The sequence below is a fragment of the Phyllobates terribilis genome, unplaced genomic scaffold, assembly GCF_046119375.1.
Source record: "Phyllobates terribilis strain yellow unplaced genomic scaffold, ASM4611937v1 Scaffold_12__6_contigs__length_324123572, whole genome shotgun sequence".
Lineage (NCBI taxonomy): Eukaryota > Metazoa > Chordata > Amphibia > Anura > Dendrobatidae > Phyllobates > Phyllobates terribilis.
Window position 1 is genome coordinate 231918870 of NW_027362772.1, and position 15586 is coordinate 231934455.

General features: G+C 45.9%; 1 protein-coding gene across 2 annotated transcripts in view; it reads left to right on the forward strand.

Annotated features, from left to right (window-relative positions):
- Positions 1-15586, forward strand: part of NPHP4 (nephrocystin 4) — a 353374-nt gene that overhangs the window by 224062 nt on the left and 113726 nt on the right. For both annotated transcript variants that reach the window (XM_073656722.1, XM_073656723.1), the window contains 4 exons: positions 5168-5313; positions 9910-10101; positions 11574-11758; positions 12229-12389. In XM_073656722.1, the coding sequence (XP_073512823.1) occupies positions 5168-5313; positions 9910-10101; positions 11574-11758; positions 12229-12389 (684 nt within the window). The remainder of the gene's footprint in view (positions 1-5167; positions 5314-9909; positions 10102-11573; positions 11759-12228; positions 12390-15586) is intronic.

Here is a 15586-nt window from a genome sequence, read left to right on the forward strand (position 1 = left end):
GCTCTGACCCTTTTGCTCACTGCTCCGGCAGCCTTGCTTCGCTCTGACCCTTTTGCTCACTGCTCCGGCAGCCTTGCTCCTCTCTGACCCTTTTGCTCACTGCTCCGGCAGCCTTGCTCCGCTCTGACCCTTTTGCTCACTGCTCCGGCAGTCTCGCTCCGCTCTTATCCTTTTGCTCACTGCTCCGGCAGTCTTGCTCTGACTCCTTGCTCACTGCTCCAGGCGGTCTCGTCCTGCTCTGACTCCTTGCTCACTGCTCCGGCAGTCTCGCTCAGCTCTGACCCTTTGCTCACCGCTCCTGGCGGTCTCGTCCTCCTCTGCTCTTGCTCACCGCTCCAGGCGGTCTCGTCCTGCTCTGCTCTTGCTCACCGCTCCTGGCGGTCTCGTCCTGCTCTGCTCTTGCTCACCTCTCCAGGCGGTCTCGTCCTGCTCTGCTCTTGCTCACCGCTCCAGGCGGTCTCGTCCTGCCCTGCTCTTGCTCACCACTCCAGGTGGTCTCGTCCTGCCCTGCTCTTGCTCACCGCTCCAGGCGGTCTCGTCCTGCCCTGCTCTTGCTCACCGCTCCAGGCGGTCTCGTCCTGCCCTGCTCTTGCTCACCGCTCCAGGCGGTCTCGTCCTGCCCTGCTCTTGCTCACCGCTCCAGGCGGTCTCGTCCTGCCCTGCTCTTGCTCACCGCTCCAGGCGGTCTCGTCCTGCCCTGCTTTTGCTCACCGCTCCGGGCGGTCTCGTCTCGTCCTGCCCTGCTCTTGCTCACCGCTCCGGGCGGTCTCGTCCTGCCCTGCTCTCGCTCACCTCTCTGGGCGGCCTCACTCTGCTGTGTTTGTCCGCCACATCTGTGGTTCTGTTCCAGAGTCCCAGTGTGTACTGGGTCCTATCCCGCCTGTGTTCCTACCTGCTAGTGCCTTCCTGCCTGCACTCTAGCCGTGCTTGCCTGTACCCGCCTGCCTGCATACCAGTCGTGCCTGCCTATTCCCACCAGTCTGTGTGCCAGCCTAACCAGTCTGTTCCTGTATTCCCCTGTGTGGGTCAACAGCCGTGTCCGGGGTCTGTCCTGGAGTAGCACCTGGTCCCTCTGCTCGGTTCCTCCTTGGTGCACTGGCGTCATATGCCGTTGTGCGACCCTGGTCGGATCGGGTGAATACCTAGTTACGCCCCTCCAGGCATTCACTCTCCGGCACGGTCCAGTGGAATCACACGCATATATATATATATATATATATATATATATATATATATATATATATATATATATATATATATATATATATATATATATATATATATATATATATATATATATATATATATATATATATATATATATATATATATTTTTTTTTAATCATTCTTGCATATTACATTCATATATTTTCTAATTCAATACTTTTTTGTTAATTTATTATTTTCCAACATGTTGAAAAGGATATCTTTAGGGTTAAGCTCACCTGTTTTGATACTCCACCTTTTAGGGGAGTGGGTTTTGTCTGATTTGTCTGTCTGTCTTTTTTAAATGAAGGATCATTTCTGTTTGAGTCAAAATTAAAATGATCCTGAAACGCGTAGGTTTATTCTTACATTTTTGTAGTGCCGGGACTGTCTATTTTAATCTTTATTGGAATAAAGCTTTTTGCATATTTTTATCCAGAAAACGACGGAATTTCTCCTTTTCTACGTTGCTCTTTATCTTTGCCGAGTTGCTGTTAACTACAATCAGGCTGAGCTGGATCATTCATTTTGTTTTTTGAAGGACTCCTATGAGCCTCAAAATAAAAAAAATAAAAAAACACTAATAAATGCCTCTGCTCGGTCAAAATAGTTTCCTACAAAGAAGCCGGTAAACTGGGTTTTATGGACCTTGGTCTTTTCAGTTTTGTGATTGGCAACAGTGCCAAAGATCAGGCATCCATCAAGGGAAATATTATGGTATATCCTAGCAATATGGCATTATGTTAGAAAATAGAAATACGCTTTTAATGAGAATTTGTCACCAGATTTTTGCTACCACATTTGAGAGCAGCATGGTACAGGGTCAGAGATGCAGATTCCAGTGATGTGTCTCTTACTGGGCTGCTTGCTGCAGTTTTGATAAAATCAGTTTTCTCTGCTGAAGATCTACCAGTTCTCTGAGTGCTGAGCTCTGTATAACCCCGCCCACACCACTGATTGGCAGATTTCTGCTTATGCACAGTATACACAGAAAGCTGTCAATCAGTGGTGGTCGGCGTGGTTTGATTACCTGGCAGCGGGCCAAGTAGTCCTCTATTCATTATCTCCTGCCTATAAAACAATGATTTTTATCAAAACTACAGCAAACAGCCCAGTGAGTGACATATCAGTGGAATCAGCGTCTCTGCCACCTGCATCATGCTGCTCTCAGATTGTGTAGCAAAAACCTGGTGACAGATTCCCTATATTGAAGTTGTAAAATGTACCCTTCCTATAAAATGTACAGAATCAACTCTCAGCACTAAGCAAAATTGTGATGTATTTTTTATTGATCTAGAAAAAAAAGACTTTTGGCTTTTAGAAATCTTAATTGGCTTGAGTTGTCGGAAAAATGGTTTGGTATTTATATTTGAAGTTCAAGCTATTTTATGAAAGAATCCATTCTCGATAACTACTCTTGCAATTTTTTTTTGCCTTTTTATAGGGCAGCAGAGTCAATTGATAAAGAATCATGTAGATGATGGTGTATGCCAGCTTAAGTTGATATTCCATTTCTCAGTATGCCATGTTGATTCCTGCTAATATAGTTTCCTTTAATGCAGGTTATATTTACCATGATGCTTAACAGAGAGGACTGAGTCTCATTTTACTGCAGTTGCTTTGCTCTGATTTATGGGCAGCAGAGTTAGATCATTTGCCTAAATCAAACTGTAAAGTCTTAGTGTTTCCTCTGGTTCCTGCTTGTGATAAGTTTCTCCCTGTCAGATCTTATAAGCAGGAGGCAGTGGAGACAAGATGAAGCTACAGATCAAAAGTTAGACTTTAACGCTCATATTTTGCTTGCTGTAAACTAGCCATACACATTACACATCTGTTGTTTGAGTGATCAATCAGCACACAATTAGTAAAAAAGTATGTTTATGTATTTTACTATTCCTGTGATTTATGTTATCTCACTTAAGTAATATTTGGTAGCTGACAACCACAAATGGTGTCCATGACAATGCCCATGTGGCAGTTCCCTGCTAAGCAGTTGTCTGAGCCTCTGAGTAGATGTCAGAGTTCACTCCTGTAGAGCTGGAATAGAGCAGAAACAAATACGGAACATACTGCTGCATTTAACGGGAATCTGTCACCAGGTTTTTGTTGCCTAATTGGAGAACAGTGTAATGTAGGGTCAGAGACCCTGATTCCACCGATGTGTCACTTATGGGGCTGCTTGCTGTAGTTTTTTTTATAACATCATTGTTTTATCCGCAGAAGATTATCACTAGAGGAATACTTGGCCTGCTGCCAGGTAGTCTGACCTCGCCCCACCACTGATTGGCAGCTTTCTGCCTATGCACAGTGTACACAGAAAGCAGCCAATCAGTGGGGTGGGCGGGGTTATACAGAGAACTGGTTGATCTCCAGCAAATAAAACCATTCATAATAAAAACAGCAGCACCCAGTAAAGTGGGTGACACATCCCTGGAATCTGCGTCTCTGCCTCTACATCATGCAGCTTTCATATGGGATAGCAAAAAACTTGCTGACACATTCCATTTAAACACCTCTTTGCCATGGTCTAGCAGATGGGGAGGGGCAGGAGACCCAGGTGACACGCAAGGTGAGGGAAGGAACAAGTGTACAAAGATGAGAAGAGGGGGAAGGGAGCCCAACAACTAGGGAAAGGGGGAGTGGAGACCCCTAGGCAGATCTAATATCACCCTGACTACCCTATCGTCCCTATATAGGTTCCGCACCTATCGCCAAGCAGGAAACCTAATCCCTGAATGTCCCTAGAACTAGGCTGTAGGTAGGGAGGGGATGGGGTGAGCACTAGTCAGACCCCACTGTAATTAAAGACAACAAGTTAAACAAAGGGGATACACTTAGCTCGAGAAGACACGAGAGAGATAATGCCAACTGTTCTCTAAGGGAAGTCCAAGAAGAAACTAGCCGACTACTAGTATTCCAGGCATGGACAGAGGAACATAGAACTATCACTGGCAATTGTATGGAGACACTGAGAGTTTTTAACTACCAAGCAACGGTGTCAATTAGCAGCAGAAGGTGGAGGTTGCTGCTGAGTCCTAAAGGAAGAAGGATATCACTACACTACAGAGATGAGAGGATCAAGAAGGCTTCTGCAATGCCAAGCACAGTGACCTTCTACAGCCGGATCCAGAACGACTGTCTGTCACACTTGATACACCCGTGACACAAGGTCCGATATTCTGGTGTGGGTTCACTAGTTGTATTCTCCATTGATCAGACTTTTTATCACCTTTGCAGTGGATGGGTTTTTCTATCATAACATTTTCTAACATCCAATTAAAAAAAAAAAAAAATAGAACACCCTGAATTCCTTATATCGAGTTTGCTGTAGTATTATAGATGCAAATCATATGCATGCAGGTAGTTGAATGTGTCAGAAGTCACACACCGCATCACTTGCGCAGATACATATTTAAATGTAATTTGCATAATGTTTTATCCAGCACCGCAACCTCTAGTTCATCATCTTCATTTCTATTGTTTTCTGATGCAGAAAACCATTTTTTCCCAATTACCTGACATGGGTCTTGTAAGGAGAAACACTTCTCTAGATGAGACTGTGATATTTAATGTCCTTTTCTGACTTCGTATAACCTGTGCAGTGCATGTAGCACTGGACAGCACCAGGGATTACATGAATGTTGTAGTATCAGGACTTTGTACTATACTACAGCAGCGTCAGATCAAACTCCAACTTCTTATGGGCAGTGGACTGGTGCTGGAATTTATAATCCTGGAAGTATGGCAAAACCCCATATAGGAAGAATGAAATCATCTGAGTGACCAAGTGACAGAAAATGCAGCCCCATTAGAACCAGTATGGCTGACCATGATGGCTGTCAGACAGCTACTCACTGTTTGAGTAGTGTGAAGGAAGAAGAGTTACTGCACATAGGCATTGGGTAGCTGATATATGGTTAGAGTCCTTTTTTATTGTCTACCATTTTTCTCACATCTACAGGAAATCCCTTATGCCAGTGGAATAACGCACCTCGAAGCAGATCTGGCTAAAAATAATCAAGAGCCACCCAGTGTCGACCATCTGCAAGAGCTTGTATTTTCTCCTGTCCATGCCCCCATTGTGGCAATGGGTACTCAGACTGGAAGGTAAGAATAAAGCCCCCACTACTGGCAATAATGTATATAGACACCATGTTGGTTCTGAAATGTGGCTCAGATCAGTTACAGTATGCTGAGATCAAGGACTTTAACTCTAGTGCCCACTATTGGAAAAATTCAATATTGACCCTTTAACGAGCCTTGCCACATGCCTTATTTAATTTCCCAAAGGAGCATTGCATGGCATATAAGTCTCCTTACACTGGCATGTCAGGCATGTCTCTTTCCATAAGGATAGACGTTACCTCTTTGACCAGTGTCCTATTATATGTGACTCTGTTAATCTGGCCATACAAAGTTAGATGGGATCTGCTGACAATTTGTGTAGGAAAGCATGTCTTCGATGTTTGCTGATGGAAAAACAGGGATCAGGCATGTTGTATTTTGAAATTTCTTATCTATTGCTGCCCTGAATAAAATCTGAAGCACTTTGGCCGATTTTTCGCCCTTATTCTCAAAGCAATAAACATGATCCCTCGATCACCGGATCTTTTCTCGTTAGCGAAATATAAAGGAGTAATGTCAGGTATGAGTTGGAACACATCTTCTTTTGTTGGCAGTACCCGGGAGCTCTTGAAACTGGGAAATGGGGCGCCTAAGCAAATGCCCCTTTTGCCCTTCCGATACTATGACCTTATGGGGGGGGTGTAGGTTTCCAACAGGTGGAAAGCCTCAGGTTTTAGATCACAGCAATATGTTCCTCATACAGGAAAATGATATCCTCCATACAATATCCTTTGTATGTGTATGTAAATATATATATTAGGGATTCACTTGCTCTGGTAGGCATTTGGCATTAGGTTGAATTCACACAAGCAATGCAGTTTTGGTCCAAACACATGCAGTTTTTATTGCTTTGCAAAGGCTGCATGGCACCAAAACAACAAATCATAAACCTAAATCCCTAGCCTTGTCCAGGCGCTAACTAAACAGGACAGACCCTCCTGGCTACTCATACACGGCTGAGCTAGCCCCAGCTCGGTCACACAAAACAGCTATTGTCCATAGCAACCACTGATACTTACAGTTATGTGCACACGGCCTGTGCAGTTTCTACTCAGAGAAGGATTCTGGCCTGTCTCTCTCTTTAGCTCCAAGACACATCCAGTCTGGTGCACATGGCCTGTGCATTCACCAGCTAACACATTCGCCTCTGCTCCATCCAGCAGACGACCACTCCCTCAGAGGACTGTCAGACTATGAACCTACTTCCTGCTTCTTAGAGAAACACTGCAGGTGCATCTAATCAAACACTGCAGAGCTGGGCTTTAACCCTGTCCTTCACAGCTATGCTACAATATATACAGCGGGTGAAAAAAGTATTGAACACGTCACACATTTTCTAAGTAAATATATTTCTAAAGGTGCTATTAACATGAAATTCTCACCAGACGTTGGTAACAACCCATCCAAACCACACAGGCAGACAAATCAAACCATAGATGTCCATAAATTAAGTTGTGTAATAATGAGAAATGACATAGGGAAAAAGTATTACTGACATTTAATTAATACTGTGTACAAACTGCTTTGTTGGTCATGACAGCTTCAAGACGCCTTCTGTATGGAGAAACTAGTCTTATGTATTGGAGTTTTTTATTTTAAAAACTAGTAAACAACTCTTTAATATTAGTCTCTCACACGCTGTTCTGAAGAGATCACTTTTCAGCAGTCATCTCATCATTATCATCACAGACAAGATTCTCGTGAAAGGAAACATCTCTATATACAGTTGCAATCAAAATTATTTAACCTCCATTGCAAATTCGATTAATTAGCAAAATATATAAACTTTTTGTTATATCCAATAAACCAATGAAACAAGAAAAATTTAAATATCTCAACATAACTAATATAAGAAGTGCTTTCTCCAAATTCAGCATAAAATCCACTTTTATCATCTACTGCAGTCTTACCCTTTTCGTGACAACCGTCTTTAGTACTTAGTAGAGCCCCTCTGGCTGTTATAACCTGCTGAAAACATGATGCATAGCTTCTACTAGCTTCTGGCAGCAAATTCCTCATAGTCAATAACCGGTTATCTATCTGTCTATCGTATTTTTCGGACCATAAGACGCACTTTTTTCCCCCAAATTTGGAAGGAAAATGGGGGGTGTGTTTTATGGTCCAAATGTTACTTTTCGGTGGTCGTGGAGCGGGATCGCAGGGTTATCTGTGCCCTCCGGCGGCGGCTGAGGTGAGATGCTGTTGGCAGAGCGGCTGGAGCCAGGGCCTGGACCGGTGCTGGCCGTGGCTGGTGTCGGGCAATGAAGCAGAGCGACTGGGGCCGGGGCCTGGACCTGTGCCGGGCTGTGAGCGGCTTCGGCCCCTGAGGCAGAGCATCCTGTAGATCGCGGCCATCTTCCGGAGGCCGTGATCTACAGGAAAATGGCCGCCGGAGCCAGCGAATGCGTAGACCGGGAGCTCTAGGGGCCATTTTCCTGTAGATCACGGCCTCAGGAAGATGGCCCTGGCCTCCAGACAGGCCTCTGGAAGATGGCCCTGGCCCCCAGACAGGCCTCTGGAAGATGGCCCTGGCCTCCAGACAGACCTCAGGAAGATGGCCCCGGCCCCCAGACAGACCTCAGGAAGATGGCCTCGGCCCCCAGACAGGCCTCAGGAAGATAGCCCCGGCCCCCAGACAGGCCTCAGGAAGATAGCCCCGGCCCCCAGACAGGCCTCAGGAAGATGGCCCCGGCCCCCAGACAGGCCTCAGGAAGATGGCCCCGGCCCCCAGACAGGCCTCAGGAAGATGGCCCCGGCCCCCAGACAGGCCTCAGGAAGATGGCCCCGGCCCCCAGACAGGCCTCAGAAAGATGGCCCCGGCCCCCAGACAGGCCTCAGAAAGATGGCCCCGGCCCCCAGACCGGCCTCAGGAAGATGGCCCCGGCCCCCAGACCGGCCTCAGGAAGATGGCCCCGGCCCCCAGACATGCGGCAGGACCAGGCCCCGGCCCCCAGACATGCGGCAGGACCAGGCCCCGGCCCCCAGAGAGGCGGCAGGACCAGGCCCCGGCCCCCAGAGAGGCGGCAGGACCAGGCCCCGGCCCCCAGAGAGGCGGCAGGACCAGGCCCCGGCCCCCAGAGAGGCGGCAGGACCAGGCCCCGGCCCCCAGAGAGGCGGCAGGTCCAGGCCCCGGCCCCCAGAGAGGCGGCAGGTCCAGGCCCTGGCCCCCAGACAGGCCGCAGCCAGACCCCGGCCCCGCAGTGTCTCACCTCTTCTGCTTCCGCCGCTGGATTCCTGAGGGAGGGAACGGAGGGCCCAGCGATCCTGCTCTAGCACCACTGCAACTCATAGCTGCTGGAGCACCAGCTTCTTGCATCCAGGGTCCGCAGCATTCCTCCACATCCGCCGGCTTCTTGAAGGACCCTGCCTCCTGTGACCCCCGCTCCACCAGCCCCCATGTAAGATACCATATCTATTCAGAGTATAAGATGGACCCCATCTTATAAAAAATATTTTTTCTCCTATTTTCCACCCCAAAATTTGGAGTGTGTCTTATGGTCCTGTGCGTCTTATAGTCCGAAAAATACGGTATCTATCTATCTATCGATCTATCTATCTATCCCATATCTATCTATCTATCTATCTATCTATCATCTATCTATCTATCATGTATCACTTTGTCTTTGTGATTAGTCGTACAGCAGTTTTTCCCCCTCTTATTAATTGTTAAGAAGATGAATAACGAAAACTATTTATGGAAACTGTCCCTGGATTTCCTTACTGTACTCCAGCCATTCATAATTTTCAGTAGATAACATTAAAGGGAAGGGAAGCAGAAATGAGATGATAAATTATATGTTTATCTCGCACAGACATTTACACCCAGGTAAAGCTTGTGTTGGAGTCCTGCCATGGGCCTGATCAGATATGACAGGTTTATGGCAATGGTGCTCTTAATTAAAAGTTTTGGCATTTTGATATGTGACTGGGTAAAAACATTTTTTTAAAGCTTTTGCATTGAGCGTGTGGATGAGATATTTAATACTGTGCTTGAAGTTGCCCCACTGCCCTATTTAAGTTACTTGCGCCCCGTGGCCCTTGATTAGACCTGGTCTATATCAGAGCTGAGGGGCCCCATAGGCACTTTTGCCCCACTCCGGAGCTAGTGGTAGACTCCCATCTGTAGATACGATGCCTAGACACGAGATCTCTTTTTTGACTTTCCAATAAGTGTACATGTATTTTTTCTAATGGATCTGAACCGTTGCCAGACCCTAGAACTCCAAACTGCCAGATCCTTCTTTCCCCCAACATCTGCCATTGAGGGTTGGTGGTGGTACCTGTGCACCACACACCATTGTCTGTTCCTGCCAAGGCTGGTAGGTTCGTCCAGTTTTACCCTGATGTTTTGGTGTGCTTTATGACCGATATCACCCATCAGATGGCAGAGGGGGTCTTTGCATATACTGATGTTGTCAGCTGCACTTTGGACCCCCAAGCAAATGTGGCCGCTTGAGAGCCGGTGGCGGAGTCAGGATTACATCTAGTTTTATTACACTCGTCTCACCGCCAGGGCATGTGGCCTGGGCATATAAATGAGAATATCAGATACATGGCGCCCCCCTTTCTCTCTTCCAGCACGACGTCCGTCCTTTCTCGAGCCGCCTTGGCACGTCTCCACTCAGCTGGATTCCCGGAAATCAGTGACTGCAATAATGAGGTGGCGGAAGTGGTAGATCCATCAAGTCCGGTGAACTTTAATCCCCAGAGGGAAGAAGCCGATTATCTGCAGTGTAATGAAATCGTCCTGCAGTTTCTTGCCTTCAGCAGGTGAGAGGTGACGTTCTCCTGTGTCTGTCTGATGAGCGCTCTTTTCTTCCGTCTGAATATGGAGCTGGTGACCGCGTGGGGATCCGGACAATGATTAATCAGAGTTCAGAAGAGTGGCTTTCATTGGTGGCAGTGTTATTTATCGCCTGCAGGATGGATCCTGACATCAGTGTCACCCATATCTGGTATTCTGTAGAGTCTGTGAAAGGGTTAATCCCATCATCATAAATGGTTATTGTCAGATCTTGTAGATACAAGCAATTTTGCCATTTACTACCTAGTAAAATGTTCAACTGTCCTTGAGATGTTTTAACTTTTTTTTTTGTTATTTACAGCTCGTTGCCTTGGAGACCGACCACCTTCTAGACAGCAGTGCTTGTAACCACTGCTTTAAAACTGGCGGGATCGCTGGAGGAGGGAGCTGTTATCTGCTAATCTTGGCTGCTTCAGAGCAGTGTGTACAGGATAGCAGCGGTGGTCGGTCTCCTTGGCAACGAGCTGTAAATAAAAGAAAAGTGTTAAATAGGACCTTTTATTCCTCTCACCATGAAACACTTGGTGCCAGGTTCTTTCTAATATCTCAAGACCGGCGGCAAATTTTAATAAGCAGTAAATTGCTTGATTGCACAATCTATGAAAATGGGATTCGCATTAATATGTCAAAAATGTAATAAAAATATATAGGCTAAAAAGAGGACCTCTGTTATTCCTCCTGGAAATATATCCATCAATGAACAGCAGGGGGCTACCATTCCTCATGTCAGTGGGGCTAGTCTCTACCCATTCTATGTCCCATCAGTGTTGGCGGCGTCAGTCCCCTAATCAATGGGGATTGTCTGGCACTAACTTCGTGTATGTTTCTATATACATTTCCAGGAGGATTAACAGAAGAACAGCACAATGGAAAGCTGAGATACAATGCTCTAGAATTACTTCACCGGGAATACAATCATCCTTTAACGCAGAGCATTAAAGAGCATTTCCCGTAAAATATAAAGATAATCAGTAATAAATAGACATTTTTTAGCTTTTTATTTTTTTCTCCATCAATAAAAATGATATAATTGACAGTCTTTCAGGTTTTCTAATCTAAACGTATTTTCCAGTTGTTATGATCATTTATTTTTTAATACCTTCATAGTAGCATAGTAATGTAGGTTGAATAAAGACCTAGGTCTATCAAGTTCAACCTTTCTCCTCCATTATTCTTAGATTTTTTTCCTCTGGAATTTTTGACAGCAGGAATATGACATTATAGTGCGATTTACTTCCCATACTAAATACCGGAAACCCTGATCTAATGTGAACAGAGCCTAAGCTGGGTTGTTGTGCAGAATCCTGGGAAAGCTGGGTGACCTGATCAAATCCCTGGTTATGTCACCAATTTATGGGGTGATTGGACAGACCCCGTAGATACGTCTTCACTGTGTGGTGCTAGATGGTAACGGCTAATCATGATGTTATTTTTATAGTGTCCTGGATGATTTCTCAATCAATTGGCCCCAGACTATGTACTTCACCTTCCAGTTCTACCGCTTTCTGCCAGTGACCACTCCTCGCCTGCAGCTTGTACAGATTAATTCTACTACAAAGTCACGTTCTGATACACCGGCACGACTCTTGGTTCAGATCAACAAAGACGGCTTATTAAACCCCGGTAAGTGTGACCCGCGTGTGTTCTGGTATGTTAAAGTGAAACCCCACTACACGCCATTAACATGCAACGGTAGACTTGGCCTTTCCGTTTATTACTTAGAGAGCCATTAATTTGAATGGTCGCATGTAATACCACATTTCTCCTTTAGTGGCCACTGCTGTGAGCAGCCGATCACCATAATTGCACTTATAATAAAGGGGCCGTCTGCAGTGAGACTACACCTTTTAAAGTTTTGTCTTGCCTAAATTTGCGCCTGCTGTCTATCAGCTGATTGGTGCATTGTCTGTGGACTAAATGACTGGGGATCGGTGGTGATCGCCAACCTTTTGTCCCGCAGCCTTCTACTGGTTTGCTCCATGGTGTTTCTAAGTGATATGCAACAATTTATATCTTAGAGATGTCTGATCGTAAATAATAAATAACCTCCAAGGTGTAAATGTACTTCAGTCCTGCGTTTATTCTGCTTATAGGGTCACCTGGGTATCAGCTAAAGTACACGGTGGATCCTGGATTCCTCAAACCTGGAGAACAGAGATGGTTTCTACGTTATTTGGCTCTTCAGACCCTTCAGATTGATATTTGGGATGGGGAGTCCTTGCTCCTTATTGGATCCGCTGCTGTAGAGATGAAGGTGAGATGTCACTCACGATGTGTATATTCTCCAAAAAGTCATGGAGGAAGGATAGGATAACTACATTTCCAATAGCAGTCTAATAAATATATGCGAACAGAGGCAAGTGCCTGGTGCCGGTGTCACGGGTGTGTCAGATGTGACAGACAGTAGCTCTGCAGTTGGCTGCAGAAGATCTCTTCGTTTGGCATTGTAGACGCCTTCTTAAATCTGTCTTAATTTTGGACCCAGCGGCTACTTCCCTCCTACTCTGATTGACACCCTGGCCTGGGTGTTTAAATACTTTCAGTTTGCTGCAGGGAGGCGCTGGTGATATTCACATGTTCCCTTGTGAAGGCTTGAAGCTATTGCAGTCTGCTTACTTCCTCTCTGGTGCTTGGAGGACATTTGGTGTAATCTGTCTGAAGTCGGCTCAAGCTAAGTTTCTCCCCCTTTGTTTGTATCCCTTGTTGTCTTTAGTTTATAGTGGGGACTAACCAGTGCTCATCCCCCTTCCCTATCCAGGGCTTAGCTCTAGGGTTTTACAGGACTTAGGTTTCCTGTTCGGCGATTGGCGAGGAACCAATAGACGGTAAGGGAGACAGGGTGATATTAGATCAGCCTAGGAGGTCTCCACTCCCCCTTTCTCTGGTGTCTGGGTCCCCTTCCCCTCTTCCTTTCGTGTTGCACTTTGTCTTTCCTACACTGTGCGTGACATTCGGCTCCGAGCAGTCACCAATTGCTCCTGCTGGTGATTCTGTTGCTCCATGTCAACAAAGCAGCTCTTGCTCTTCTGGGCTGCTCTGTTGACGGGGCGTGACTGCAGACATCATGCTGATTGATTGACAGCAGGCTCCTGGTTTGTAGGAAGTGGGGATCTGGCTGTCAGTCAGCATGACGTCGGCAGTCATGCCTCGTCAACAGAGCAGAGTGGAAGAGAAGCTGCTGCACTGTAAACATGATGGAAACTGCAGAATCACTGGCAGGAGCGATCAGTGAGCACTCTGTCGGCACAGATCGGCTCCGGGCACAACAGGCAGGAAGCAACTACCTGCTTGTTAGCGATTAGGCCCATAGTGAAAAAAAGAAATAGTCATGTATAGCCCTTTTAATGAATGGATCATTCAGGGGGTCAGGAGTAGAAGACCCCAAAATCCTTGATGCTCATATGCTCTAAAAGGGAATATTGAATATCTTTGTGGGCCAGTCCCTTTAACTTGGGGCTACATGGTGATTTTGGTTGGCAGTGGCAGAGTATGCTTCTGCTACATTGCAGCACAATGCTAATGAATGGGATCAGATTGCTAACCTGCAAGTTACTCTGACAGCAAAAAACAAGTCACAAAAATGCAACTGCTTCTGACATTTTGTGACTGTCTTGCGACCCTAATCACCCGCATCTTAGTCTTTGAGTAGCCCCAACTTAAAAGAGGCTTAGAAAAACACACCCGCTTACTTTTAGAAAAAGCACCACACCGATCACCAGGTCGTGTCCAGTACTGCAGCTCATTGGTATTGGACTGAGGTCCAACACCGTGCACCATCTGCGGATAGGTATTAGCGATGTAAGAAAGCAGCCATGTTATAGTAACGCGGCACGAGATCGGTCTCTTGTTTAGTTTTTCTTTTCTTCACATATCCATAAAAATGTCCTGAAATGGCTTCTGGCGTATTGTGCTCCTGGAGATTGTAATCTGGACGTATGTTAATTCCTTCTATTAATTATCGTGTCTGTATGTACCGGAGGAAATGAATCATCCGAATCCTATTGTAGGGAAGAAAAATGATCCGCACCAGAAGAAAGCTGCCTCCTTTATGGATGCGTAACTCAGTCCCTTTCCTTCAGGTGCACAGGGTTTGTGCAGATCTTTTACCTTTCTTATTACTTTTATTTAGTTGGAAGCAGCGAGGAAAAGACAGTTTTACTGGTATAAAAAACCGACATTGCTGGGAGGATAAACAGTGCAGTCCTGTGCTACCCGCAAATAGCGGAGGAGCTCATCGTAAATCGACATTTCTTTCTCGTGTGTACTGACCTTATGTAGGTATGTGAGTTTATATGGGATGTCTGTACATGTATGGGATGTTTCGCTATGCAAGTATTAACTTGTGTTGGACAGATTTGTACCTATAGGGTGCACGTCTGAGCCTATATGGGATTGATTGATTATTGATTTTTATAGCTCATGTTTGTATGTGTATGCAATGTATCACTGTTATACGCTCCTCAACGTGGAAATTGCAACACTAGGAAGGAAAAGCCGTGGAATTATGGAATCACAGGATGGAGAGACATGTTAATAATGGAAATGCGAAAGGAAGCAACGTTTTTAAAACATCTCGATTTGTTCAGTATATAGTACGAGCGCCAGGTTGAGAAATCCCGGCACTTACAGCCTCGCCTGCTATCAGTGAGGTTATTAATGGTCTTCTGAGGAAGGTTCTGCTGCGCTGAATGCACTTGGGCAAATCATCAAGATCCGCTGCTGGCAGCTTCTTTGTAATTGCAATGACATCACAGTTGTGCTCGATGGGAGACAAGTCCGGAGACTCCAGGCCATGGTAGCAAATTTAGGCCGCGCAGGCTGCTCACAGTAGCACCAGCAACATGGGGCCTGGTGTTGTCATATTGAAAAACAGCTCCTGGGACACTTTGGAGAAATGTCCGCACCACTAGTTCCATGGCCAAATCGATGTAGCACCGAGCTGTTAGTGTACCTGGAATGGATACTGGAGGGGTCTGGATTCCATACATTCCATACATTAGGCCACCTCACAATAATCCTGGCAATAGGACCGATGTAGTCTTCCCTTCATGGCATTGTGCACTTGATCTCCAGACCAATATCTGGCTATCACTGCATCCAAGTCAAAAACGAGACTCATTACAGAAGAGGAGAGACCTCCATTCCAGCTACTGGTTTGCGTCTGGAGGCCATGTGATCAATGCATTGAAGAGGCCTTCACCAGGGAACGTCACATCGATCCTAATCCAGGTATTATGGTGTGGGGTGGCATAATGTATGGTAGCTGGACCCTCTAGTTCTCATTTCAAGTACACTAACCGCTAAGTATTACATTGATTTGTTGGTGGAACCAGTAGTGTGGCCATTTCTCTAAAGTGTCCCAGGAGCCATTTTCCAACACAGCAACACAAGCTGCCTATCGCTCAAGCTTCTGTGAGCAGCCTGCGTGGCCTAAATGTGATACCATAGCCT